The sequence below is a fragment of the Orcinus orca genome, chromosome 7 (genome assembly GCF_937001465.1).
Source record: "Orcinus orca chromosome 7, mOrcOrc1.1, whole genome shotgun sequence".
NCBI classification, from domain to species: Eukaryota; Metazoa; Chordata; class Mammalia; order Artiodactyla; family Delphinidae; genus Orcinus; species Orcinus orca.
In genome coordinates, this window is record NC_064565.1 from 5,512,233 (window position 1) to 5,540,201 (window position 27,969).

A 27,969-nucleotide genomic window follows, 5' to 3' on the forward strand; every position below is an offset into this window, starting at 1 on the left:
TCAAGACACGAGGCACAGCCAAAAAAAAAAAAAAAAAAGGCAAACATGTAATTTGCAGAAGCAGCCCTGTGTGCTGCCCGTATGACCTTCAGCCATGTACTAAGGGAAGGCGGGGGTCGCCATGTCTCTCAGACTAATTGTGGCAAGTGGGTGCAAAGAGTTCCCATGAAGGGGGCAAGGCTCCGAAGCTGGCGGGGACACAGAGGTTCTGGAGCCCTCGGCCACCAGGCTGCTTGCTAACATGCTTCCAAATCCATTCTGTCCATGTGCCCTGAGCCACAGTCCACGCCTGTTCCCGGCACTGCCCGGAGCACCTACTGTGTGCAGGGTTAGCACTGCGCCCACGGCCTGATCTATGAGAGACCAGGGTGCTCCCTCTGGAAGGCTGTTCTCATCCACACACTTCTGTGAGCGTGTCGCCTGCCAGGCACTGTTCCAACTGCTTCGCTGATAACAGCCTACGATAATCCGGGCCCCCAGCAGGTGGGGGCTTTGCAGGTGGGACCCTGAGGCCCAGAGAGGCGAAGCTACGTGTTCCAAGTCCCATCCAGCTGGTCAGCAGCAGAGCAAGAACTTGAACAAGGGATTTCCCTGGCGGTCCGGTAGCTAAGACGCTGCGCTTCCTTTGCAGGGGGCGCACGTTCAACCCCTAGCCAGGCAATTAAGATCCCACATGCCACGAGGCACGGCCAAAGAATTTTAAAAAATAAAAAAGAACTTGGACGAGACCCGGTCTGAGCCACAGCAGCCTCCTCTCCAAGTCGGAGGCATGGGACACAGCGAACACCGACGGACCAGCAGCCCACTTCCCCGAGGCAACTCTCCCCTCGGAACCGTGGAGTCAGAGCCCGAAAACCCCACTGGGTACCGCGCGCGGATGGTGGCTCAGCGCAGGCGAGGCTCGGCTTGACCGCGTCCCAGCATTGTCCGGGGGGGCAGGTCACCTGACACTGAAGAACCTCGGCTGCCCCGTCTGTAAAATGGGATTGCACCTGCCTCTGGGGGTCACTGCACAGACTCGGGCAACCTCGTACAGGGCTGGTTGGGACAGAGCGGACAAAAGGGACGCAAGCCAGCCTACCATGCACTTAATGAAGAAGGAAGAATGAAGGAAGGCGGAGGGGGCCAGGCATCCCCTCCAGAGTGTGCCTGCCCTCCCTGGCCCCCCAAAGCTTCCCCGCTCATCCTCATGCCCAGCTCTCAGCCAGGTGTCCAGGTGGGCCCCACCACACACCTGTAAGGCTGGGTCTGGGGTCGGGTGCCCCACCGGACACTAGTTTACCAGCCCCTCTGTGGGTCTGACAGCCTAGGCCAGACCAAACACCCTCCCCAAAGCTGGGATTTCCTTCTTGGGATCTGACATTTCTTCCACGGTGGAAGTTCACTCATTTTGCTGCTCGGCTAAGCCACGGGCCCATCCCTAATTTGGACATTTCTTCCCAACCTCCAGTCAACGCAGAAAAACACATCACGTACCAGGTGGAAGAAACTCAATCCACGAAGCCCAGGAGCCACTGAACCACCGGGCGCGTCCACCCCTTTGCATCCGCGGGAGCCTGCCCAGCACAGGCGCCCCCAGGAAACGCTGTCCCCGTCACATCCTGGTGGCGGCATGGCCGGGCCTGGTGCTCTGGGCCCCGCACACACTTTTCCCATTTCCCCGGGAGAGGGGGGCTCCCGGGTCTCGGCAAGGCATATGAAACCACGGGGAGGCCACGCACTAGTCCCTGAGTCGGTACCCGGCAGCCCCGTCGGAAGGCCTCCCGATCACAGACAGATTGAGAAAACAGGCACTTCAGCCAACTGAAGGACTGCTGCCCCTGCAGGCCGGGTCGGACGGAGCACCGCCTCCTCCAGGTCCCCAGAGCCACAGGGCAGCCCATCCTCCCTGCTTCTCTCTGCTCCTTAAGAGACATGGGCCCCTCGCCGAGGGGATGCTGAGTGTCTGTTTAAGGAAAAGCCAGTCCCTCCCCGCCAGAAGGAGGAGCCCCCTCCTCCAGCACCCACACCCTCTCCTTCCCCACTGAAGTTTTGGCCACCGTGGAAGGAATTCCCAGAGAAGAAACCAGACACACAGGCCACCAGGATCCATATGCTGGCCATCCCCGTGGGCGTCCAGGGGCCCGTACATCCGCAGCCAGCCTACCTACGGGGTCCCGGCCGGAGTCCACCCCAGAGAGAGCCTCTAGGCAGCTCTGTCGTCCCCGGCGTCAGCCTCTGACGTTATCGCCAGGAGAGGGGACTGATGCTCCCCAGCTGGCTTGGCGGTTTAACCCTCTCAGGCTTCCAGGGTATCCAACCAGGATGAAAGCTCACAGTTCCCCTAACAGGGCCCCAGAGCCCAGGCGCTGTGAATTCAGCAAATATGAGGGCAACAGCTGAGGGTTCACATTAGATGAGAAAGCAGGGTCTGGGTGGGTGAGGGGAAGGGAAACCGGTCCAAAAACCCCTCATTCCACTGCCCTGATTCTCAGGGAGCCAGAGGGAACACAGACACAGCTGAGAAAACCAGACAGAAGGCAAAAGGGACCTCCTGGAATCTTTCCTTCGCCTGCCTTGGTCAACCCTGGTCTTTCTAGGGTACGATGCTTCAGGAGAAGCTGCTGAAGAAGGTCCCCTCAGCAAAACCATCAACGGTTCCCGGATTCACACCCTAACCTCTGACTGTGCTCATGTTCTTTTTCTACGCCCTGCTTTTCTGCCTAGTGAACTCTTATTCATCCCTCAACGCCCAGCGCAGGCATGCCTACCTCCAGGAAGCCTTCCCGGCCTCTCTTCCCCCAGGGACGGGAAGAAGCATCTAGAGCTGACCTCTCTTGAAGCCCTTACCATCCTGAGATGCCAGCCCTGTGCTTGCGAGTCCCTCCTCCTGGCTGGTGAGCTCCCTGAGGTTTGGATGGTGGGGTATCTGCACACTGATGAATGCCTGCAACCAGATGAAGAAACTGCCTGTCACAGAGCCCCTCAGATTTGCTGTTCTTGAGGCCGAGGCTCACGGAGAATTCTCTGTGCCTGTCGTCGGGGTTCAGCCCCTGGCAGAGGACTGGCAAAGGGGGAAAAATAGAGGGGGTGGAGAGAAGACACAAACGCTAGACCCAATTACTAGCGTTCTGTCACACTGAATTATCTACTGTCGGTACTTTTTAAGTGTGGAACAAACTGCACCCATCAGGAGGTCACTCGCCTCTCAGGGCAACTGTCTATCAACTGCAGCCAGGAGCCCAGAAAGAGACAAGAAGCCCCTGAGCCCCCAGACCTAAGCCTCAGAGGCCTTGCGCCAAGTAGTGTATAATTCATCCACAGAAGAGGCCCTTCCTTCCTCGGTGCCCCGGACTCTTGGTCTTGAAACAATTTAACAGGTTTACATCCATCAGACATAAGTGGGTATACGTTAAAGAGGGCAGGGGGTTGTGACTGCTCCAGATAAGCAGGCTATCAGCAGAAGACAGGAGTAGGGCAGCAGCAGTGGGAAGGAAGACAGTCCTGCCCTTAGGGCTCAGACAGACTCAAGTTCAAGTCCTGGCTGTACCACCTAAGAGCCGGGTGGCCTTGGCAACAGGCTAACCAGTAGGCCTTCCGTAAACATGCAAATGCTTTTTGAATTAAACAGAATGGACTAACTGAACTTGGCCTTGAAAGAGCCTTGAGATTTGGAGAGGCAGGTGGCCCAGAGGAAGACACTGGGGGTGGGTGGGAGGTGGGAGGGGTCCCTTGCAGAGACTTGCCTGGGAGCCCAAAGTCAGGAGGCTCAGAAGGCCTTTGTGTTTGGGCTGGGGGTGCAGGGGGGAGTAAGGGGGGGCAGGGAGAGGTGGGCACAGCATCTTAGTGGACCCTGCTGGTCTTGCAGTAGAGCGACACCCTGGCTCCCGACGTGCCGAGACCCCCTCCCCTGTAAGGACCTACCTGATGTCAGGGCCCACTGAGCGCCAGCTGAGAACCCGGCCAGCTGAAAAGGTCAGCACACACTCTTATCTCTGCTTTGGGCCCCTGGCACCTACACACGCCTGCCCGGAGTCTGCTCAGGGATTGCAGAGCTATTTTCTTCTTAGAGATGTCTTCTCGGATGGAGAAAAACAATCCTGACTGCAGGTGGCAGCCATGTTACCAGACTCAGGACAGGTGCTGTCACCTCCACCACCCGCTGCCAGCCTCACAGGAGGTACTGCTGCTCCAGGGAGGATGCTGGCACTCCTTGGAGTTCTCTGGCTCTTGCTGCCTCCTTGCTGCCAGGCGCTGGGCCCTAAGGCTCAGGCAGCTCTGGCCTCTGCCAGGCACAGGCACGGAGCCAAGCGGTCCCTTGAACCAAGGATATGAAGCCTGGGAGGGCATGAAGCAGGGGAGGAGCACGGGTCCGGGCTCAGGACCCCATCAAATTCCAGTCTTCCCCTTGCTCGTGGTGACCTGGTGGGCGAGTCTGGGGACCCCTCTGGGCCTCCTGTGTCCCAGTGGACACAGAGGCTTTAAGGAAAGTCCATCCGCAGTAGGGCCCGCGGCACGCTGCATCTTGCGCCATCTGGGGCATAGGTCCCTTAATTTTCCATCATGTACAAGTGAGAAGTAAATGATGCTGGACTCTCAGAGGAGGGCAGGCAGGGGCCTCCCCCAGTGGGGGGAGCGGGGGTCCAGGTGTGGGTGGAGAGGGAGCATTACGCATTCAGCCCAGGATACACGGGGCCTAAGGACAGGCGAGATGTCGGGTGGGCCAGTGGTAAGCAGGTCTGGAGCCAGTGGGGTGAGTGCGGGTGTCATGGAGCAGAGATGACTGAAAAGGCGGAACCACCCCCCCCCATGACAAGAGGAGAGGCTGAGGACACGCCCCTGGGACCTTGGGTTGGGGGGGGCAGGAAAACCGGCAGGGGTGTCCAGGGCCAGGGTCAAGGGGAGGGAGCTGGTGAGACTGTGAAAGCAGAAGAGGAGGGATGAAGACCCCCCACTGGATTGGGCACCATCTGGGTGGAGAGATGGGGCAAGGTCCTGATGGACATGCGCTTAGCCAGGGAGCACAGACAGTCAGGAATGAAGGGGAAGAGAGAAGGTGCAGCCAGAGGGCAGGTGGCACCAAGGGGCATGGGGGAGCTTCAGGGAGAGACCCCCGTGGCAGCATCGCTAAGCTGACACTTCATTTCCGAGAATTCCCTTCTCAGCGTGACTCCATCTCAGGGCTGGCCACAGCAAAACGTGCGTGAAATTAGTAGGAAGGATGCTGTAAAGCAGTGGTCCTCTTTCAGGGCAGGGGCAAAGTCACAGCATTTTTATAATAATACCAAGAAGTGATGTGTCTTTCTCTCTCATCTCTGTCTGTACGTTTGGATAGCCTCACGACTCCGTGAGCCAATATTTCCAAAGGACGAAAGCGTGATGATACAAAATGATGCCTGGGTAAAAAATATCCCTTCCAAGTGCAAGGTAGACCAGTGGATTTTAACAAACAGAATACGGAAAGGGCTTCGAGATGGTTTCAGATGCCACATCGCAAGTAACATTTCAGGAACACCCACGTGTCAAGTTTTGGTGTAATATCAGAGAAGAATATCTACAATTAGCTGAAAAGGCTTTAAAAATATCCCTCCGCTTTCCAACTCTATGCCTTATGTGAGGCCAGATGTCCTCTCACATTTCAACCAAAACAACATGTCGCAACAGACAAAATGCAGGAGCAGGTGTGAGAGTCCAGCTGTCTTCCACTAAGCCCGACATTAAAGAGATTTACAAAAGAAACATCCCATTCATCTCACCAATTTTTTAAAATTTTAGAAAATAGTTATTTTTCATAAAAATAATGGATTTACCACTGTTATTTTCAAATGAATTAAAAATTAAAATATACACATTTTTTCTCATGTGACATTTCTAGCAAGGTAAATATCAAGAGATATAAACCACACCCACAGAAGTTCTTTGGGGTCCTCAGTCATATTTAAGGGATCAAAAAGTTTGGGGACCCACGATAAAGGGCAGCACGCACCCTGATCCTTGGCTTGCCCTGGCGATGTGGGCAGAGACGGCTGGTCCAGCTCCCAGGCCCGATGTGGAAACAGCTGCAAGGGGCAGGCTGCCTCTGCAGCTCCCCTGCATCCGTCCAGCCCGAGGCTGGGAGCTCACAAAAGGTGACATGAGCTCTGTCCCCACAGCCACGTTCTCCCCACTGCAGACCCCACTGACCTACAGCAACTTGGGCCGAGCACCAGATACAGAGGCCAGAGCCGTCCAGAAACTCCATGGCTCCTGCAGCTCGGTGGGGGCTGGTCCCATCACAGCCCTGGTCCTGTGTCACTCACAGCGGCTCTGCTCCCCGACCCACCTGCATCTGGTACAGGAGTGGGTGTCTAGGGGACCACGAGGCATGTGCAAAGGACAGCAGGAGGCCCTGGCAGATGAGCAGAGGAAGGCATCCGGGAAGAGGGAGAGCCACACAAAGGCACAGAGGCCGGCATGTGGGAAGGACATTACAAGGCTGGAGAGGTGGGCAGGGGCCATGCGTGCCCACAGAGCTTGCACTTGGCCCGTGGTGCCAGGGAGCCAATGCGGACGACTGCGGTCCCCTGCACCGATGCAGGTGGGGGCTGGGTCACTGTCTGGAAGGCTGAGGTCAGGGTTAACTCACTCCCACCCCCACCTCTGGACACGGTGATTTGTGGCTCTGGTTCCCGATGGGCTGCGGCTCCATAAAGGCAGAAAAGCCCTGTGGCTGAGCCACCTTCTCTCCCGCTTCCTGGTGGTTTTTTATGAGTAAACGTTTCTTGATAAAGATGTACTGTCTGCAGAGACCCCTTCACACCCCAAAGGCAAGGGTTTAAGTGGCCTTATAACTGCCGTTACTTATCTTTACAACGGCCAGCATGAGCCTGCTCAGTGGCGGCAGTTTTCATTTCACTGTGTATATTTTTAGTGACTGGTTATAAATCAGGCTCATCCCTGGGGCTTGGGGTCTCGGGTCCCCTCCATTCCAGGCCAGGCTGGCGCTCTGGTCTTCTGGCATTGATGGTCCCCAGGGCCTTGTCTCAAAGATGCACCACGGGGGACCTTCAGGTCCCTCAGGCCCGTTTCCGGCCCCTTCTCCGACCAGCAGCCTCTTTCCTATCCTCCTGGGCTCATCCCCATCAAACCCTGTTCCCTCAACACAGAATCTGATAAACTCATTCCCACTGAGGCACTGATGTCTGATAACAGCCCAGCTGCTGCCTCTCCCTAGGGAGTCTGTAGCTCCACACTTATCCATCCCTAAGCCATCAGAATTCACCTCTGTGAAATCAGAGAGGGACACGGAAAAGGATTCCTGACCCCACAAAAGTCACGACCTGTGAGTACCCACCACTTCTGTCTCCGTGTGGCCGATGCTTTGTGATGCCCGCTCACGTCCCCACGCTCCTACCACTGTGATGCACGCACACACCCAGCTTCCCATCACTAGCCCCTGGAGTTAACCGTCTGAGTGTTTTCTCTACCTCCAAAGCCCGTTTTGCCCCATTGCACGCGAGGCCGGAAGTGACAGGAGCTGGTGTTTAAACAGACCTCAGCTCCCTTCCCTTTGGGTGGGATAGGTCACGAGGGGCCCCGGGGTTTCCCTGAGGGATGAAACCCCAGTAGTTCCTAGTGGTAGTGGCTGGCTAAGGTACCCCATACCCGTCCTGTCTCACGTCCCAGCCCCTCCTTAACCTCTCAGTAAACCACGTGCACTGGAACCCCATCTCAGAGCTTCTGAGGATGAGAGCCATGCATGCAAGTGACCTCACACCCGAGGCGCAGCCCGAGACGTTCCCTGGATGGGCTTGGGAGGCCGGGGTGACCTTCTCCTCAGGATGAGGCAGCCTACGGGGCTGGCACAGCCTGGCGATCTGGTGGGGATAAGCCTGCGCCCAAGAGACTGGCAGTGGGGGCCGGGGTGGGGAGGGGGCATCTGAGGAAGGAGGGCCTGATGCAGCTGAGGCTGGAGGGCCAGAGGCAGCTGAGGATGGAGGGCCTGAGGCACCTGAGGATGGAGGGCCTGAGGCACCTGAGGAAGGAGGGCCTGATGCAGCTGAGGCTGGAGGGCCTGAGGCAGCTGAGGATGGAAGGCCTGAGGCACCTGAGGATGGAGGGCCTGATGCAGCTGAGGCTGGAGGGCCTGAGGCAGCTGAGGATGGAGGGCCTGAGGCACCTGAGGATGGAGGGCCTGAGGCACCTGAGGATGGAGGGCCTGATGCAGCTGAGGATGGAGGGCCTGAGGCATCTGAGGAAGGAGGGCCTGATGCAGCTGAGGATGGAGGGCCTGAGGCAGCTGAGGATGGAGGGCCTGAGGCACCTGAGGATAAAGGGCCTAGTGCAGCTGTACGTGTAAGGCCACTGGCAAGAGGCTGGTCCAGCAGACGTGCGAGGTGGTGTCCATCTGCCCCAGGCAGCCACCCAGCCATTAAGTTCTTGCAACAAGCAGGGCCCAGAGTCTCAGTCTGCCCCTGGGCTTGGTTCTCTCAAGACACAGCCAGCTGAGGGGCTCAGGCTGCTCCCTGTGGCGCAGCTGGGATGTTTCTCGGACGGCGGAGCTCAAGGACATGTGGCCGCATGCACAGGTGGTGCCCACCCCGCCCACACCTCCTCTGGGAAGAACTTGCAAAGGCCACCCCAGCCCCAAAGCAATGGAGCGCCCAGAACACAGCACAGGGAAACACCGACTCTGTTTTCTGTTTTATTATTATTATTATTTTTTAAGATCCCAGGAGCTTCTGACTCTTCCTTGGGGATGCGGGCACAAAAACCATCTCTGACCACCTACAGCCCTGCCGGGACACTTGGTCAGGGCTGCTCCAAGCACTGATGGGAGAGTTCTAACGCCTTCCATTCCCGGCACACTAAGAATTCTTCAGAACCCCCTCACGGATGTCACCCAGAGGCATCATCACAGCCAAGGAACAGAGGACCCGCTGTGGGCACGGTGACCGCAGAAACAGAGAGATGAGCCTGTGGTCCCCTGCACTGGCACTGCGGCCAGCCTCTCCAGAGTCCCCGGAGGAGGGGTCCCGTCCTGACCATGGCCCCACCAGGCAGGGCGAGCCCGCTGCCGGGTGAAAGACCGGGACGCCACAGCGGCTTGGACCCAGGGCGTCTGGATCCCCGGGCTCCACTCCAGCCCTGCTCCCAACGCAGGGATGGCTGGACCGGCTGTGACAGACGCTGTCCCTCGGCACGGGGACAGCCTGAGCCGGCCCCCCAGTCTCTTCTCACCCCGGCCTCCCCCGGCAGAGGAAGCCGTCTCCATGCTGTCTCAGCAGCTCACCTGCAAGAGGCGGCGGCCTTAGCCCTCCTGGGAAACACCACTCCCCCCACCCCCGCCTCCCCAAAGCCAGGGTCTCCATTTCCGGTTCTCGGCGGTGTGGCCTTTCATGGGAGGACCTGCCTGTCTTGCCCAACTAGACTGTCTCCCCCCAGGAAAAGTGGACCTTGCCTGAGTGTTCCCTGCTGAGATACAGTGACCATAACATCGCCCGGGACACACGAGGCCCGCAGTGAACGCATGCGGGAAGACAGGGGTAAGGCAGGGAGGGAGAGAGGAAAGAAGGAAGGAAGAAGCGTGATCTGCAGAGCAGAGACATCCAGCCCAGTTGCCTGCATTTCCCTTGCGCCGGCTTCAAGCCACAGGACATAAGTTAACCCGCCAAAAAAGCAAGTTTATTCGAAACCGTGCTCCCCTGCTCAAGGGCCTTCAGTGGCTCCCTGCTATCCAGAGTCCAGATTCCTCTGAGGCACCCCCAAGGCTCCCCACAGCTTACAAAGCTCCCTTGCCAACTGCATCTCTCCTTCCACCCCTTCGCGTGAAAGCCGCTGGCAAGTAGGCAGCCTGGCCCCCGTCCTCCATGTGCGCTATCTCATCCCCAGCCCAGGCCTCCGCTCTTGTCCCCTTCTCGGAGCCCTCCCCCACAGGCCCCTCCTTCCTGGAGGACCTCTCCTTAGTGATGCCGCCCCCGGAAACTTCTGGCTTTTCCTCTCTAAGGCTCTCACCTGGCAACTCTCAGGGGTACTCTGCATTCCCCCATGGGGGGCTCAAAAGGGCAATGAGGGGCTGGGGACAGGCCTGGTCACTCCAGGGGCAGCCCCAGGAGGAGGTCCCGGACAGAATGACCGGGAAACTTGCTGCCTGAAAAGTCACAGCTCTGACCCCATCACACACCAGTCCATCCATCCCACCAAGAGCCGGGGGAGAAAGGGCCAGTGTCCCAGCGACATCACTGGGGCCTCAGGCGCAGCTAGTTCTGGAGGGTCTGAGTGGGTGTCTGTCACTTGCCACCAAGCATCCTGATGCGGTCCCCACTGGAGAAGTCATCGCTCCAGGCCAGGGTACCGCCATTTCCTAGATCTTCAGACATCACACATGGCCCCCTTGGGGCTCAGCATTAAGGCCAGCCTCCTGTCCATCTTCCATGGCCCCAGGCCGAGAGCCGGCCTGAGGGGCGGGCAGGGGGCTGGGGAGTGGAAGGAGGGACTCACTGAGGACAGACTGAGGCCACGGGGTAGAGGGAACACAGTGAAGGGAGGGGTCAAACTGGGGTGCCAGGCCAGGCCAGGGGAGGCTGCAGGGTGTGCTGGACCCCAGAACCTTCATCATGCCGACCCCGGCCACACCTCCCGCTTCCCAGCAACTGCAATACATCTGGCACTTGCCCTCTGTGGTGCTTCCCTGAAGAGGGTGTGGGACCCCACACACTGAGCACCCACCCCTCCCGGGAGCCCCACCCTGGGGCAGGGACAGCATCCTGGCCTGGGGGTCCCAGGTCGGCAGCTTACCGTGGTCCACCCTGTGCTCGCTGTGTGGCCTCAGCCAGACCGCTCCCCGACTCTGGGCCTCAGTGGACCAGGTGGCCCCTGAGCCCCTCCCACTCGGAAGCTCAGAAGAAGCTGGCTCTTCCCAGCCAAGCGTCTGATCTCCAGCAGGACACGGACCCCGGGGCTCCTCCACCCAAAGCAGGAGGAGGGCTGCCGGGTCACCCTGGCATGCTGGTAAGCCACCTCTCCCAGCCGCGCCAGGCCCCCAGCCCGCGCTGCTGCAGAGCCCGCAGCCCGGCCACGGTCAATTATCCGGAGTCCGAGGGAGGCCGTCATGCGGTGATAAAGGACCAGAAGTGAGCTGGAGGCTGGTACCCCTTCTAAAGTGATTTACTCAGCTCCCTTCCGTACTCACACCCTTAATGTAATTATTTACTTTGTCATTAAACACCGTCCTTCCACTCCAGTGACTTTAGAGCTTCTGGAGCCTACAGAATTGGCTGGGGAGGCTGCTCATCGGCCAGGGAAAGCGGGGTCCCGCCTGAGGGGCAGCGGTGCTCACGCAGCCCAGGGACTCACGCCGGGGCTTCAGGGCCACAACAAGGTCGGTCCCAGGTGCCCCAGGCCCCCCTCGCCCCCTTTTACCTCCTTCCTCACCTCCTCCCTCCCTTCCTTCCTTCCTTCTCTTTTAAAACCGAGATGTAATTCACATACCATAAAATTCACCCTTTTAAAGCATACAGCTCAGTGGTTTTTAGTATAATCACCGTGCTGTGCAACCCTCACCTCTATCTAATTCCGGAGCATCTCGTCGCCCCAGAAGGAGCTCCACACCCATCAGCAGCCACTCCCGTTCCCTCCTCCCCTCCGCCCTTGGCGACCACTCATCTGTCTTCCGTCTCTACGGATTTGCTCATTCGGAACACTTAATGCAAAGGAAACCTTACGATACCCAGCCTTCTGCATCTGGCTTCTCTCACTGAGCATAGTATTAGCAAGGTTCGTCCGTGTTGAAGCATGTATCGGTATTTCATTCCTTTTCATGGCCAAATAATATTCCATTGTGTGGACAGACAACATTTTATCCATTCATTAGCTAATAGACATTTATTTCCATTTTGGGCTGTTACGAATGTTGCCATAAGCATTTATAGGCAAGGTTTTTTTTTATTGGAGTACAATTGCTTTACAATGTTGTGTTAGTTTCTGCTGTACAATGAAGTGAATCAGCTATGTGTATACACATATCCCCTCCCTCTTGGACCTCCCTTCCACCCCACCCCACATCCTGCCCATGTAGCTCGTCACCGAGCACTGAGCTGAGCGCCCTGTGCTATACAGCAGGTTCCCATTAGCTATCTATTTTACACATGGTAGTGTATTTATGTCAAATTTAATCTCTCAATTCGTTCCACCCTCCCCTTCCCCCAGTGTCCACACGTCTGTTCTCTATGGCTGCATTTCTATTCCTGCCCTGCAAATAGGTTCATCTGTACCATTTTTCTAGATTCCACATATATTCATTAATACACAATGTTTGGTTTTCTCCTTCTGGCTTACTTCACTCTATATGACAGACTCTAGGTCCATCCACATCTCTACAAATGACACAATATCGTTCCTTTTTATGGCCAAGTAATATTCCATTGTATGTATGTACCACATCTTTTTTATCCATTCATCTGTCGTTGAACATTTAGGTTGTTTCCCTGTCTGGCTATTGTAAATAGCTCTGCAATGAACATTGGGGAACGTGTGTCCTTTTGCATTATGGTTTTCTCAGGGTTTGTACGAACACATGCTTTCAATTCTCTTGGGTAGGGCTTCCCTGGTGGTGCAGTGGTTGAGAGTCCGCCTGCCGATGCAGGGGACACGGGTTCGTGCTCCGGTCCGGGAAGATCCCACATGCCGCGGAGCGGCTGGGCCCGTGAGCCATGGCCGCTGAGCCTGCGCGTCCGGAGCCTGTGCTCCGCAACGGGAGAGGCCACAACAGTGAGAGGCCCACGTACCACCAAAAAAACAAAAACGAAAACAATTCTCTTAGGTAGATACCTAGGAGCGGAACTGCTAGGGCCTCTCTCCCTGTTTTCCATCTCATAGTTAGCCCAGAGCTGGCAGAGCTGGGGGCCTGGCATAAGGGCACCACTGTGGGCAGAGGTCAGCTGGAAAGCACCACACCGCTCTGGCCGCTAATGGCACAGCCAGGAGTTTCTGCAGGTGAGGTCACCATCCCGTGAGAATAATGACAGCAGCCCCCTGTCGCCCACATGCAGACCCAGGTGAGCCCTGTCACCCCCACTTCACACATCAGGCAAGGGTAGCCCACGCTCATACCTGACTGAAGGCACCTGTTGTTTTCCTTGGCACCAACACAGTCTGGAGAAACGTGACCGATGGGCAGACTCAGGACCAGAAACGGGACAAAGGTCCCACCTGCGCCCAGTCTCAGAACTCGCAGAGGCAGCAAAGTGTATCTTTGGTAATTTGTGCTTCCCTTTATGACCCTCTTCTACCCCTACTCAGCTGCCCCAGCCCTGGTACTCCGGTGCCCACAGGCTGTCCCCGGGGAGGATACTGGCACCAGGGAACCTAGGTCACAAAGAAGAATGAATGACCACGTGGGCCTCTGCACGAACCCAGAGGCAAGGTGACACTAAGGGTGGGGAGTAGAGGGCGCGACCCTGCCTTGCCCGCCATCACACCTGCTCTGCACGCACGAGACTTCATTTCCAGGACAGCCGGGATCGCAAAGCTCAAGCCTGCTGTCCACCGCCAGCACCACACCAGACCCAAACCCTCCTCTCAAATGTGGCTGCTCAAATGGGGTGCAAAGTCAGATGTGGAAACGAGCCTTGCTCTGTCTGGTGTCAGGGCTTCAGACGCCCCACTCCCCACAAACACAAGCCGGTGGTCCACGCCTGCTGGGAGCAGTGCCAGCCAGCACACAGGCACAGGGAAAGAGCCAAGGGCAGTTTCTCAAGATGGAGCCCCTCCGGCCCCCTCCCTCCCTGCCTGCCCTGGAGGAGAGGCTGGCTGAACCCAGAGGGGGGTCCAGGGTCAGGCCAGGCTGGATCTCCAGCGTCCACGCACAGCTATGCAGCAGCTGGAGGACACAGATGGAGCCGGGGCCTCTGGACACAGCATCACAGAGCTTCCCTGCCCCAATGCAGAGACTTTTGCTGGGGAGTGAAGGGAGCCCCTCCCCCAAGGGGCTGCCGGGCCCAGCCACCCCGAGCCCATCTCAGACCCCAGGACCTTTGCACATGCTATTCCTCCAGCTAGAATGCCATCCCCCTTGCACATCACGGGCAAACTGCCCCTCCTGTGAAGACTCTGCTCAGATACCTGTGCATTCATTCCTTCATCCCTTCACTCTCAGATACCTACTGGAAGCGTTCGTGCTACTCTGGGAAATAGTTCTAGAATAATCCTAATAACAGCAATAAAAACACTAATAGCAACTACTACCTACAGAATGTCTACCATATGCCAAGTACTATCTAAGCACTTTACACTGGTTATCTGTCCTGCAGCCCTCAAAAGATAAGTACTTTGTCTGTTTTTAAGATGAGGAGACCAGGGTTCAGGTCAGCAGAAGATACCCAACTGGAAAGCAGCAGAGCAGATGAGATTCAGACCTCATCTGTCCGAGCCTGAGCTTCGGCCCCCAACCACGCCGGCCGCCCCAGAGCTATGTGCTCCGTGCACCAGCCCCGTGGCTGGCTCTAAGCCCCGCCACACTTTGCAAACACCACTCTGGTAACCTCTCCCCAGCCATCTGATCTGAGTGTGCAGCTGCTCCCAGCAGGACCCCAGCTGAGACAAGGCACACAGCTTCAGGCCGTGGCCTTACCAGGGCCGACTCAGCCTGCAGGGCCCTTTCAGGGCCTCCCCTTCCCTGCAGTTTTCCTGATCACCCAGGCATCAGGCAAGTGCCGCATCAGCGCCGAGAGTCGAGGCGTCTGGCTTCTCCATGGGCCAAGCTCTTAGTGACAAGCGCTACGGCTCCTGCTTCTTGACTCTTCTCACCCCATCCCCACCTGCCCCTTCTGGTGTCCGCATTCAGATGCACTGCTTCCCCCCCCTCACCCATCAGTGTGCCGAAAGGGGGGCACCCCTGATGGAGCCACAGGACCTCAGCCCGCGTGGTCCAGTGGCCACACACCCACCTGGGTGCCCCGGCCAGCGCTGGGTCTAACGCCAGGGTAGCCAGAAGGCCTCCTCCTTGCCTGGTCCCCAGATGCCACTGCCCATCCCGCCATGCCTGGCTGCTGGACCCCCTGCCACCAGCCGCTCTGCCTAAGACTCCTTCCCACTGCAGGCTGAGCTTCCGAGCCAGCTCTGCCAATCTGACACAGCGGGGACCTGCCTTCAGCGTCTGTGGCTGGCTCCCTGATGCCCTGGGGAGCAGAGGGAGGTCTAAGCACTCCACCTGCCACCGAGGCTGCAGCCCCGCTCAGGCCACCCACCCCAAAGTAGAGGCAAGTGGGCCAGCTCGCTGACCCCCCAAGCCCTTGCGCCCCTGAGGAGCTGCTCTGATGCTGCTCCCCCACCAACGACCACCCCGCTTTCCTCTTCCCACCTGGAGAAACCCCGAGCATCCCTACGGGCCCGGCTCTCACGCCGCATCCCCAGGAGCCTCCCTGGGCAGGATTCACCCCGGGGCCCCTAGAGGGCAGAGGCAGTGGCTCTGCCATCACATTTCTGATCGGAGCTCCAGAACCATCCGTGGGAGGTACACGTGAGCTGAGGGAACCCCGAGGCCCCCTGGCCACCTCAGGAAGGCCAGGGGTCACACAGGCACCCCGAACACCAGGCCTGCCCTCATTTCTTCCAAATGTTCCCGAGATCAGATGCCGTGAGACCTGGCCACAAACATAAAATAAATTATCCTCCCCACACCAGTGATAAATGGTTCTATTAGCAAACCAGATTGTTAAACTCCGATATAACAGAACGCAGGAAACCGGGACCCATCCATCCTCCCTCCGGCACATACTGAGTTGCAAATAGGTTATTTTGTGTGTAAATAACACATTAAAACGCAGCATTAGCTGTGTCTTCTGATAGAGAGGAAATTGTTACAAATAAATAATTTCGGACAGGAATGTAAAATAAGCCAGATTTAATAATGCGTGCCTGGTGCAGCCATGTTAAACATGCCTAAAATGATAAACCCCAGAATATACTAATAGTAGACTAGGCGCTGACATCAAAGTAATGAGGCTGTATTTTCACCAAGCTTTAGAAATGCTAAAATTAGTTTTGACAGAACCAAACATCAGAAGAATGTTTCTAACATAAATACCGTCCTTTTGGGAAGCTGGGGTTGCGGCCAGAAGGAGGGCAGGGCTGGGGAGCAGCTGGGTTCCCCCCGCAACCCATAGGCAGCGCCTGGGAAATCGGTTTCCAGTCCCAATGGTGCCCCTTGGTGACCCTTTGTGCTTCAAGTGTCTGGACCTCAGTCTCCGCATCTGTAAAATGAACGGATTCGAACCAGATGATCGCTAAAGCTTCTTCCAGCTCCATCGCTGGAAACGACTCTGAAGCTTTCCCCAAACCTGCAACAGTTTAACATGCAAATAAGCCAGGAGAAATGAAGCTGCGTCTTCGAGGCGGGGCCCATGTCCCGGGGACAAACAAGACCAGAAGCCACAGCAGTGCCTGGGACGCCTTCATGCTGCCAGGGCAGCTCACGTGCCAGCAGACGGCACAGCGATGCGGGTCCGAAGTGCAAACATAAGCCAAGGAGCAGCGGCCAGAGCGCAGACCCCGGGCTGGCCTCGAACGCCGAGGGCAAGAAGGGGGGGTGGGGGGCAGTGGAGAAGCCTGCTGTACCGGGGCAAGCGGGCATCCCGCCTGACACGGGGTGGCAGCCGCTCTGAATGGCTTCTAGAGCACGAGGTCTCAGCGCCGAGCATGAGGCCACCGTGCGCAAGAGGAAAGCCAGTTCAGATCCACGTCCCCAACGTTTACTTGGTCTCCACGCAGGCGCTCTGCCAGCCACTCTCAAAGGCGGTCCCATTTCACCCCATCGTGGCCAGAAGGAAGCTCCAGTCCTCACCCTCTACCCAGGTACCCCGACCCTCCAGGACGCCCCTGGCACCAGAGACCGTCCAGATCGTCATCAAGAGTCATTTCGAGGGAGGGGGAATAAGTTTGAAATTGGAGATTAACAGATACACACTACTGTATACAAAATAGATAAACAACAAAGCCCTACTGTGTAGCACAGGGAACTATATTCAGTATCTTGTAATAATCTAGAGTGGAAAAAAATCTGAGAAGAGTTATATATATGTATGTGTATAACTGAATCACTTTGCTGTACAGCTGAAACTAACACAGTATTGTAAGTCAACTACACTTCAATTTAAAACAAGAAGTCATTCAGAACCCACCCTGAAAATGCCCAGGCGACTGTGCTGTACCCTGCTTCCCGGCTGTGCAGAGCTGTCACAGATAACTGAGCTCTGCTTTCTGGAAAAGCCTTGTGGGAACCGGCTGTTCCGTGTGGCTGGGCCTTTAAAACAAGCTCAGAAGCGGCACCGACAGCCATCCTGAAAATCACTTAAATAAGAGTAATTGTCCACTTAGTCACACGTGAGTGCATCCTCGGGCCCAAAGCAAGTGTGTGGCCCAGCTGGGCAGCTCAGGTGGCCAAGGAGGTTTGGCCCACACAGCAAGCTCCCTGCCGTCCAGGGAGCCTCGGGAGGGGAGCCAGGGCCCAGGAGCAGGCCAGGCCCGAAGGACCCTCGTCCCAGGGGACCTCAGGGGCAGCAGAGGCAGCCGGCCACCCCAGCCCGCTGGGCACACAGCTGGCGTGACAGCACCAGCCTCACTCCCCTCACTCAGCAATCACTTACTACGTGTCTGCCTTGCTGGGGATGCAGTGGTGAGCAAACAGCACCCTGTCACCGTGGCATCGGGGCGGGGTGGGGGACGGGGGAGGCTCAGAAACAGACACACCAGGGACTGAGATACTGAAGGAGGACAGGGCAGGGTGGGGGCTTTGTGACTTGGGATTTCCTGGCCTGAGCATCACAGCGAGAACACCCACCACCTGATTTCCATATTCTGGCATTTGCACAGCATTCTGAGACAGAGGTGGATGCCTCCCCTCTGAGCAAAAATGTACTTTGAAGAAACTTTCCAAGAAGCCAACAGCCAGGGAACAAGACGAAGGGGTGGCCAGGGGGAGCTTAGTGACACGGAGGCCTTAGGTAGCAAGGGAGTGCCGTGCTGACAGCCATGCAGGGCTCCACCCTGCCAGGACTACCAGCTGCAACTCCCACCAGTTCACCACCTCCAGGGGTCTTGTCCATGCCATGGCCAATGACCTGGGAAGCCTGTTAAACATACACATGCCCAGGCCCCGGCACGGGAGATTCTGTTTCAGCAGGTCTGGGCAGCCTGGGAGTCTGCATTTATTATAGTCTCCTCACAAGATTCTACGGCGAGGCCAAGCTTCAGCATCCTCTGATCCGGTCCTACCCTCCAGTGCACAAGGCTGAGTTAATGAGGCCGGGGACGCACTAAGGTCACCGATCCAGGACCCCCCACGGGAGCCAAGCAGGACAGGAACCACCCACATCTGATTTCCAGCCCAGCACTCCCTCCGCCTTCTCGAGTAGGAAGACACCAGAAATCTAGGCTTCCCGCCACCTGCCCGGCCTCAGGAGGTCCACTACTGAGGGTTACCAGAGAAGGAGAGGCTTTCTACGTCAGGCAGAGCCTGCAGACCTCGGAAAGGAAAACTGGTGATAGCTAATAAAGCAAACACTTAACTTGGAGTTCACTTTGTACCCGGCACCTTACATGTGCTAACTCAGGTAATTCCCACAATGCTATGAAGCAGGTAGCGCTATTGTGCCCATTTTACAGATGTGGAAACTGAGGCACAGACCTGCCTGAGGTCAGCAGAGCTGGGCCTTAAGCAGGTGGTCTGGATCCAGAGGCTGGGCTGCTTCCAACTACGACTCCACACTGTCTACAAGGAGAGAGGCAGCTCCTACCCCCCAGAGGCCCATGCCAAGCAGGTGTGAGCACGCTGTACGTCGCCTGTAATTTCTGCACAGCCGCTCTGCGTGTAAGTCCCACTTTTCATGTAGAAAGACTTGCCTCCCACTGCTAGGGCACAGAGGGCCCAACATTTAAGAGTGATCAGAATCACCCAGGCTCACCAGGCCCCACTCCCAGGCTCTGCTTCAGGAGGTCTGGGGTGGGGCCCAAGTCCCGAGGATGCTGATGGTGCTGATGAAGGGGCCACCCTGGGAGCACCCTGGCCAGGACGTGGTGGGCACTCACCACAGATGCGTCATAGGACTGCTAAAGCCTGTCTTGACTTCGGGGACAAGGAAAGCTCACTGGGGTGAGACACAGCTCTGAGCTTTATGGCTCCAGCCCCTCTGATGGTCCCACCCTGGAGGCGTGGGGTGGCTGGTCTCTGTGCTCAGCTGAAGCACGCAGAGAGGTTCGGAAATATTTTTGGAAAGAAAATCCACTGTTGAAGAGGGAAATACAACAGCATTAGGGAAGTTTCAGTGTAAGAAAAATGAGAAACATCTGAATCAAATTACCTTTAAAATTACGCCATGTGAAAAATTAAAGGGAAAAATAGCTCTGGGTCAAAATGTGTTTTTAAAGTTTGCTTGATGGCCTCCCAAGTGTTAGCACAACAGCTCAAGAGGCTGGGAAAGCCCCCACCGGCCAAGGCTTCTGCCATCCGGTCTGGCCACAGGACCGTTTGTCCCTTGGGTACAGCCCTGCAATGCAAAGGTGTTTCTGATGCACATCATGGCCAGGTAGGTAGGGACTCTCAGTGGAAACACCCAGCCCCGACCACGTCTAGCCTCATGAGGCCGGGCGAGCCAGGAGACTTTTAAAAAGGTCTTCCTGCAAAGAAGTCACAGCCCCAGACCTCCAAGAGCTGGAGGGGAGCAGGCGCTCTTAGCCTGTTGGAATGACAAGGATGGTGACAGATGAGACCTGTCCAGGGCTGGTGCAGAGGCTGGACGCCCACACACGGTACCGGCAGGCTGGGCTTTAAGACCCAAATCACCCACGAACAATCTAAAATCATGATCTCAAAGCAGATTCAGGAAGGAGATGCTCAGCGTGGGAGAGGCAGGAGCCCTGAGCCCCAGACTCCGCTCTCCGTGGAAGCAGCAGGTGGCCTTGGGCAAGTCCCTGCCCCACCTCATCTCGGTCCCACCTACACACGGAGAGGCTCTGACCGCCCATGAATTAGACGTGCCGGCCACCCCCCGACCCCAGCCCGACACCCAGGACACCCTGCGTGTCCTTTCCAAGCTTTGCCACCAGGGACGCCCACCTCCTTCATCGCCCACCTCCTCGCTCTGGACCCTTACTCCCTTTCTCATTCCAAACAGGGCCAAGGAAGCTGAGTGAGTCTCCAGATATGATCAGTCATGTGCTGGGGGGAATTTAACAACAGGCTCTGGGAGAGGAGAGGGGGCTGAGGCAGCCCTGATGCGTAGGGTTTGCCAATTTTTTTTTTTTAACATCTTTATTGGAGTATAATTGCTTTACAATGGTGTGTTAGTTTCTGCTTTATAACAAAGTGAATCAGTTATACATATACACATGTTCTCATATCTCTTCCCTCCTGCGTATCCCTCCCTCCCACCCTCCCTATCCCCCCTCCAGGTGGTCACAAAGCACCGAGCTGATCTCCCTGTGCTACGCGGCTGCTTCCCACTAGCTATCCACTTTATGCTTGGTAGTGTATATATGTCCATGGGTTTGCCAATTTTCATGGTGCAAATACTCCGACCACGGCAAGGTCAAGTGACCTACCTAAGGTCACAGATGGGAGAGACAGAAGGAGAGAGTGTACACTTGGCTCTCCCAAGTCGGCACAGTCTGGGTCCGGCGCACCTTACTTTTTTTTTTTTTTTTTTTTGGCCACGCCACGCGGCTTGGGGGATCTTAGTTCCCTGACCAGGGATCGAAGCCAGGGCCCCAGCAGTGAAAGCGCTGAGCCCTCATCACCGGACCGCCAGGCAGTTCCCTTCACTGACATTCTAACAGTGGGTTCTAGAAGGCTGAAGGTCCTTAGGAACCAAAGGGATGAGTTTCCTATGTGCAATGTACACCACCCCGAGTCCCAACATCTGGACAACCACTGGTGAGGGCACCTCTATGAACTATAAAGTTGGGATGGACAGGCTGGGACCTGGGACCTGGGACCCTTTGCTGTGGTGCCTGCACCTGGACAGACGTCTCCTGGAGCAACAGATACAAAGAAACTATAAGGGACTAAAAATAACCGCGTGCATGCCCAGCTGGGGCAAATTATGGACAACAAGATACAAAAAGACCAAAGAAACCCAACTGCCCCTTCTGAAGAGCTGGGAGCAACAGGAGGGTCCTGCACACGCCCCCTGCACGCAGCACCACCAAGGGGGTGGGCAGAGCGCCTAAGCCACCCCAGCCGGACCCCTGGAAGACCCCTACCCTCACTCCATATAAAGAACAAGCTCGCCCCCACAGCAAGCAAGGGAACCTGTTGCTTTTTCTCGCTCCCCCCTCCCTGCTACAGCAGGGCCCCGATAAAGCCTTGCCTGAATTTCCTGTCTGGCCTCTAGTCAATTTCAGTTGATTGGGGAAGGCCAAGAACCCTGGTTGGTAACAACAGAGGTGAGATATAATTTGCATCCTGCTTTTTCACACTTTAATATTAGAATACAGACACATCCCCCCCTTATGATAAAGTCTTGATTAACATTTTCAGGGTCTACATAATGTTCCATTCAACAGCCGTCCCACAGTTTGATTAATCAATCCCCTATCACTGAACACTTCGGTTGTTTCCAAATGTTCACAGTTACAAATAATGTAGAAATGAAATCTTTCTGCCTAAAGGTATGCTCAGTCTTAGAACCAAAGTCCTACAATTCCAGGGATGGGATTGAAGCTCCCGGAACCAGTGGCACTTGGCAGGGGGCAGATGAGGGGTCAGAAGCTGGCCTGCAAGACAGGGTACCTCCCACCTCTGGGCACCTTGCAGAGGTGGGTGATCACTGCCTCACCAGTTCACAGGGTCTGGCCCTTTTGCATTCCTTACCACATGGCCCCGACATCCTCAGACAGGACTCCCCCTACTCTGGACAGATGTGTAACAGGCCCTGGAACACTGAGCTTGCGTAAGCCATCCTTTCTTTCCGGGAAAGCTGCAAACCACGGTGCAGAATCATGGGGACGATCTTGTGGACTCGGAAGGGATAAACTGGGTGTCAGGAGGGCCAGGTGTCCGAGTGAGTGGTCACCCGCTCAGCCACAGGGAATGAGCTCAGTCCTGCCCCTGCCTCAGCAAACAGGCCTCGCAGACCAGGACTGTTACCCCATCTTTTCCAGAAACAACTCAGGGACAGGGCCCTGGACAGGCAGCTCTCAGCTCCCCGCACCCCTGCCCCAGCCCAGCGTGCACTGGGCAGCACTGCCCCTCTCCCAGGCCTCTGTGCAGCCTCCCTGTCCTTCCCACCAGCCCCACGCCGGCCGGCTGAGCTCCCCCCGCCTCCGGCCAGCGCCTCACCAAGGCCACCTTCCCCTGACGTCACTCAGGGCCATAGGGGACCCTCAGGCACTGCCTCCTGCCAGGCCTGGTGCCGAGTGCTGAGCTCCAGAGCAGAGTGCAAACATCCAGGCCCTGAGAGGACCTCCGTGTGGGGGACACGCACGAACCCCCTTGTGCTGCCGGGCACCACATCGCACCTGTCCACAGGCCTACGCCCCTGCGGGCAGAGGGGCCCACAGCAGAGGCTCCTTGGGGCTGTCTCCGGTTTGCTGCGTAAAAGAGGAGGCTTGCTCACAGCACCTCTGCCCCCAGGGGTAAGATCCGACGTCACGACATCACACAGACTTGGAATCACATCTGCCAAACGTCCCCACAACACAGATTAGGAACACGAGACCCAGAGGAGGGAATGGCCTGCCACACCGGGACCGGGCCTGGGCTGGAACGGGGACCCAGGCCAGCGACTCGGGGCTGCACCACCGGCCTACCTTGCCCCACCCGCAGAACGCGGACGTCACGGTCCCCCAGCCCCAGGGAACCCGCTCCAGATGCCACCTGCTCTGCCCTGACTGCAGGACGGCCCTTCCCAAATGAGCTGTCCAGAGAGTGCTACAGGGAGCAAGGGACGTACCTAACTCGCTCTGATGACAACGTGCCACCTGTCCTGGGCGACTGGGCTGAGGGCCACATCCACCCAGCGTAGGAACCTCACCAGTCAAGCGCTCCTCTGGGGTCGGGCAAGGAGGGGACGGGGCCTGCGGGGTGGGCAGGACCGCATCCTTGGGGGGCGAGTAGAGCGAGGTCGGGTACCTCCAGGGAGCGGCTGCACCCCAAGCTGTAGGCCCGTGGCCTGCCCCCCGAGACCAAGACCCCCTCAAGCATCTGAGATTACTGCCCCATTGCTGATAGCCAGGTCTGATGCTAGAGGACTTCCTTCCCAATCATGCCCTCATTTCTCTCTAATGACCACGAGTCTGCTCTCGGCTACAGGACGTGGCAGTGAATTGGGCTGCGTGGAGCTCACGATGCACTGATGGCTCCAGAGAGGGTTAGGGTCCGGGCTAGCGAGAGGCCGAGGCGGGGACAGCTGAGGGCCCGGGGGCGGGTCAGAGAGGCACCGAGGCCACTCAGGCCTCAGAGGCCCAGGCGCCTCTGCATCAGGCAGAGGGACGGCTTGAGGTGTCGCCACAGGCCAGGGTGGGCCCTGACCCAGGAGAAGGAACAGACCACGTGCAGACCCAGCCAGGCCCGGGACAAGCCAGCCCTGGGACCACCGCCAGACCCCCACCCTGGGCCTTCCATCCCCTGGCTCCCGACACCACCTGCATGTGGTCCACCCTGGGCTTTGGCTCCTTCCTCCACCCTCACAGAGGGAGGGCCTAGAGAGCCCGGCTCCTAGCAGGGACGGGGGTCAAGGGGTGTCACGCAGAGCAGGAGTCCTAATACCCGAAGGTTGGCCTGGGCTCGCCCCGTCCTGGCTTGGGCCGCACATCCTCATAATGACCTCCAACTGAGAATCACGGGTGGTGGTGGGGGGGAATAGAAACAGTGTAGTAACAATGAACCAGAGGGCCTCCAGTTCGCTCTTGGAAACAATGACTCCTACCCGCTCTGAGTGTCCTTCCGAATCCCTGCACTCTGGCCCTAGGCTGCACCCAGCACGGCCTGTGGACTGGCTGTCCCAGCATCATCCGAGCGCTGGTTAGAATTTCAGAAACTCAGCCTCGCCCCGACTCACCGACTGGGGGTCTGCACTTGAACAAAGCCCCCCGCGACCTGCAGACATCAACATGTGAGTGGCGCGGCCGGCACTCACACCCCACCCCGGCGAAGGCGCATTTCCCCCGCTGCTCTGGGAGCTGTGCTTCAGCGGCGAGAGCAACAGGGCATGACTAAATGCACTTGAATAAAAAGGGGAAGAAAAGAAATCTAAGTCTCTCCATTCCTCGGAGACAGAAATAGTTTTGTGGCCTCCAGATGGACCGCGCAGACACAAGGGGAGGTCTCGTCTTCCCGCCAAGCTTTCCCAACGGGATGCTGGCAAAGACCAGTGGAAACCAGAGACTATTTCTCTTCGGGGCAGTAAAATGAGAGGCTGTGGCTCGGGGGGTCCTTCTGTTATAATTAAGTTGGCCAGAAATTCACCTAAGGATGCTAAATTCTGTACCTGACCCTCTAATTACAGCCAGAAAGGATCAGGAGACAATTACTTTCCAAAATAGCCCTTGGCAGGCCGGAGGCAACCAGCAGCCTCTTTGGCACATCTGTGCCGACAGAATGCACCCCAGGGCTGCCCCACAGCCCCGAGCCTCCCTTGCCTCCCCTCCCCTTCTCCTGCTGGAGCCTGAGATGCCCAAACCCCCCGATTGGGAGTGGCTGGACCTTCGAGATCCACCCACAGGCATCCATCCTGGTGCCTGGGGTCCCCAAAGCTGGGGCGCCCTCTTGCTCCCCCATAAACCCCGCATGGCTGCCCGATGACATCGGCCTCCCGTCTCATTCAGTCCGAACGGGCTCATGAAAAACACCCCCCGCCAACCATGCAGAACAGAAAGTACCTCCTTGGGTGGCTACCGCGGCCGCCGCAGTGGCCACCGCGAGGGCTGAGGCCTTCCTGCCGGGGTCGGGGAAAGCGACGCCCTCCAGGATCCCACTTTTGGCTTCTTTCTTGTCCGTGGCCATGGCTGAGGCGGACGTCTCCATCCTAGCCACGCATAGTCCTGGGTGGCAGCCCTGGAGGAGGAGACAAAGACACTCACCAACGCGGCCCCCAGACCCAGCCGGGACGCGCCGACGCAGATTCCCACCCGCTGCCGCCACGCGCTCCTTCTTTGATCATTGCGAAGGAGGGTTTAATTAATTTTGAGAATTCTTCGTTCTGAGATTCATCTGGTCTTCTGAACGACCTCACGGACCACAGCCGAGCGTTTTTCACTGCCTGTTACCCCCGATTTTTCAAATCTAAGCAACAAGTTCCTAGTACTGTGCATGGCGACTAGCAAGAACCACCTTGAGAAATGAGGTCAGCAAGTGATGCCCCTCATCTCAGCCTCACAGGACGAGAAAAATCAATACAGAAACCGCGACTTGGCGGTCCTCAGAGGAAAGCCCCCGTTCTCCCGTTTCTTTGCAGCTCACCGGCTCCACCTTTCACTCACTCACGTGTATGTTCGTTCATTCTTTCATTCATTCGTTCATTCCTGCATTCCACAGAGTTTTCACCATTTACGCACTCGCACACATTCAGTCAATAGCTCTTCAAGCCCCTGTTATGCATCAAGCATTGTGCCTGGTGCCGGAGATACAACCCACAGAGTTCACATCCTACTTGGGAGACATAATAAGTAAAGGGGAAGATAAATGTATATTTTGTCTCTCATTAGCGAGAGAGAAGGAAAGAAAGCAGAGGGGCAGGATAGAGTGGGGTGGGAAGGGCAGGGGGGCGGCTGGCCTGCTTCTCTGAGGAAGGGATGGGATGCCACATGAGGGTCTGAGGGAGCCCACGGCAGCCAGAGGGCAGGGGCGGGAGCCGCGGGCCTGGCAGGAAGGAGGGTGGCTTGTTGAAGGAGCAGCAGGAAGGTGAGTGCCAGCCCTGGAGGGTTTTGAGCAGAAGGGGGGTACGACAGGACTCACAGTACAAAGGGGTCACTCTGCCAGTGTACGGAGGGCAGATTTGGGGGATGGCGCACGACTGCAGTGACCTGGGGAGATATTGGTTGTCTGAGTTAAAAGGACAGTGGCTCTGAAGGCAGAGTCCACAGGCCTTGCTCGGGCCTGGATGTGGGGTGTGCTAGAAAGCGGAGTCGTCGTGGGTTACGAGAGAGGAACCCAGGGGATGCGGGGCCCAGGTAACGCTCCATCTCCAGCTGGCTGGTGGGCCACAAGCAAGCGTTTTACTAACTGATGCTTCATCATGTACAGATGCTGCTAATTCAGTATTTGTATCAAATATTACGGAACAGACATCTGAAAGCCAATTTTCTTAAAAGAATGGGGGTAGTGTCAAAGATGGCTCCGATTTTCCGCTGAGCACTTGGACGATTGCACGGTGGGGCTGTTTGCTGGGATGGAGCACAGCGGGTGAGAAGCAGGTTCGGGGGCAAAAACCAGGAGCTGGGTCTGGGCCGTGTTAAGTCTGAGACGCCTATTAAGACATGCAGAGACTGAAACAGGAAGGACCTACTGTAGAGCACAGGGAACTCTATTCAATAACCTGGGATAAACCATAATGGAAAAGAATGTGAAAAAGAAAATATATGTAAAACTGAATAACTTTGCTGTACAGCAGAAATTAACGCAATGTTGTACATCAACTATACTTCAATAAAACTTTTCTGCAAATGGCATTATTTCACTCTTTTTAATGGCTGAGTAATATGCCTGGAGAATGTCATAGTGAGTGAAGTAAGTCAGACAGAGAAAGAAAAATATCATGTGAAGAGAAAGGTATAGCTTATATGTGGAATCTATAAAATGATACAAAGGAACTTATTTACAAAACAGAAACAGACTCACAGACTTAGAGAACGAACCTATGGTTACCAGGGAGGAATGGTGGGGGGAAGGGGTACTTAGGGAGTTTGGGATTGACATGTACACACGGCTGTATTTAAAATGGATCACCAACAAAGGCCTACTGTGTAGCACAGGGAACTCTGTTCAATACTAGATAACCACCCAAATAGGAAAAGAATTTGAAAAAGAATAGATACATGTATTATGTATAACTGAGTCACTTTAGTGTACACTTTAGTGTATCACAACATTGTTAATCAACTCTCCTCCAACAGAAAATAAAAAGGTTAAAAAAAAAATTTTTTTAAAGATAAGCAAGACTGTTGGAAATGCAAGGCAGAGCTTGGGGAGAGGCAGAGGCTAGAGATGGGAATATGGCAGCCACAGGGCAAGATCTCCAAGGGAGAGGGCGGAGGGAAGAAGTAGAGAAAGTTCCAGAACGAGACACGGGGCGTTCCAACATTTCCAGGAGGGAGAAGAGAAACCAGCCAAGGAAGTGAGCAGGGATGAAGGAGCAGGAAGGAAGAGAAAGTAAAATCACCAGGAGAGTGTGGGGCCAGGAGTCCAACCCAAGCAAGAAATGCCAGGAAGGGTTATCTCCATCACAGGCTCTAAGAGGCCCCGGCGCTGCACGGTGGTGACCAGGGCCCAGGTGGGCTCAGGGAGAGACAGAGGCACAGACGTTTAGTCAGGAATCTTTGCCATGAAAAGAAGATCAGCTGCTGTTTCAGAAGGAAGGCAGGTGGGTCTGCACGCTGGTGGGAGGAGAGGGTTCTGGGCAGAGCCCGTGGATCGCGGGTGGCAGAAACCAAAGGCGATGGTCAGCTCCATCCCCGGCGGCTGCAAATCTTACATCTGCAGGCCCCAGAACCTCACCTTTTAAAAGTCTGCACGATACTCTCATGGTTTTCTAAGCAAAAAGCGGGAGTATACAAGAGTGATGGGTGTGAAGCCAGAGGTGGCTGCAGCCTGGCCAGCCTGCTAAGCGAACAGCCCAAGCTCTGGACCTCCCGGATTTACCTCACCCACCAGACTGTATGGTTTCCAGTCTTTCAAAACCCCTGTCCAGAAACCCCAAGATAGATGAAGGACAGGGAAATCTCCCTGAGGATTCTGGTGAGTTATAAGGTTTCCTCTGGCTTGGAGATTTCGGGATCGCCAGCTGATCCTTTAAGCCTATT

General features: G+C 56.4%; 1 protein-coding gene across 1 annotated transcript in view; it reads right to left on the reverse strand.

Annotated features, from left to right (window-relative positions):
* Positions 1-27,969, reverse strand: part of GLI2 (GLI family zinc finger 2) — a 249,422-nt gene that overhangs the window by 159,813 nt on the left and 61,640 nt on the right. The window contains exon 2 of the mRNA XM_033400220.2: positions 24,832-25,006. Within this exon, the coding sequence (XP_033256111.1) occupies positions 24,832-24,976 (145 nt within the window). The 5' untranslated portion in view covers positions 24,977-25,006. The remainder of the gene's footprint in view (positions 1-24,831; positions 25,007-27,969) is intronic.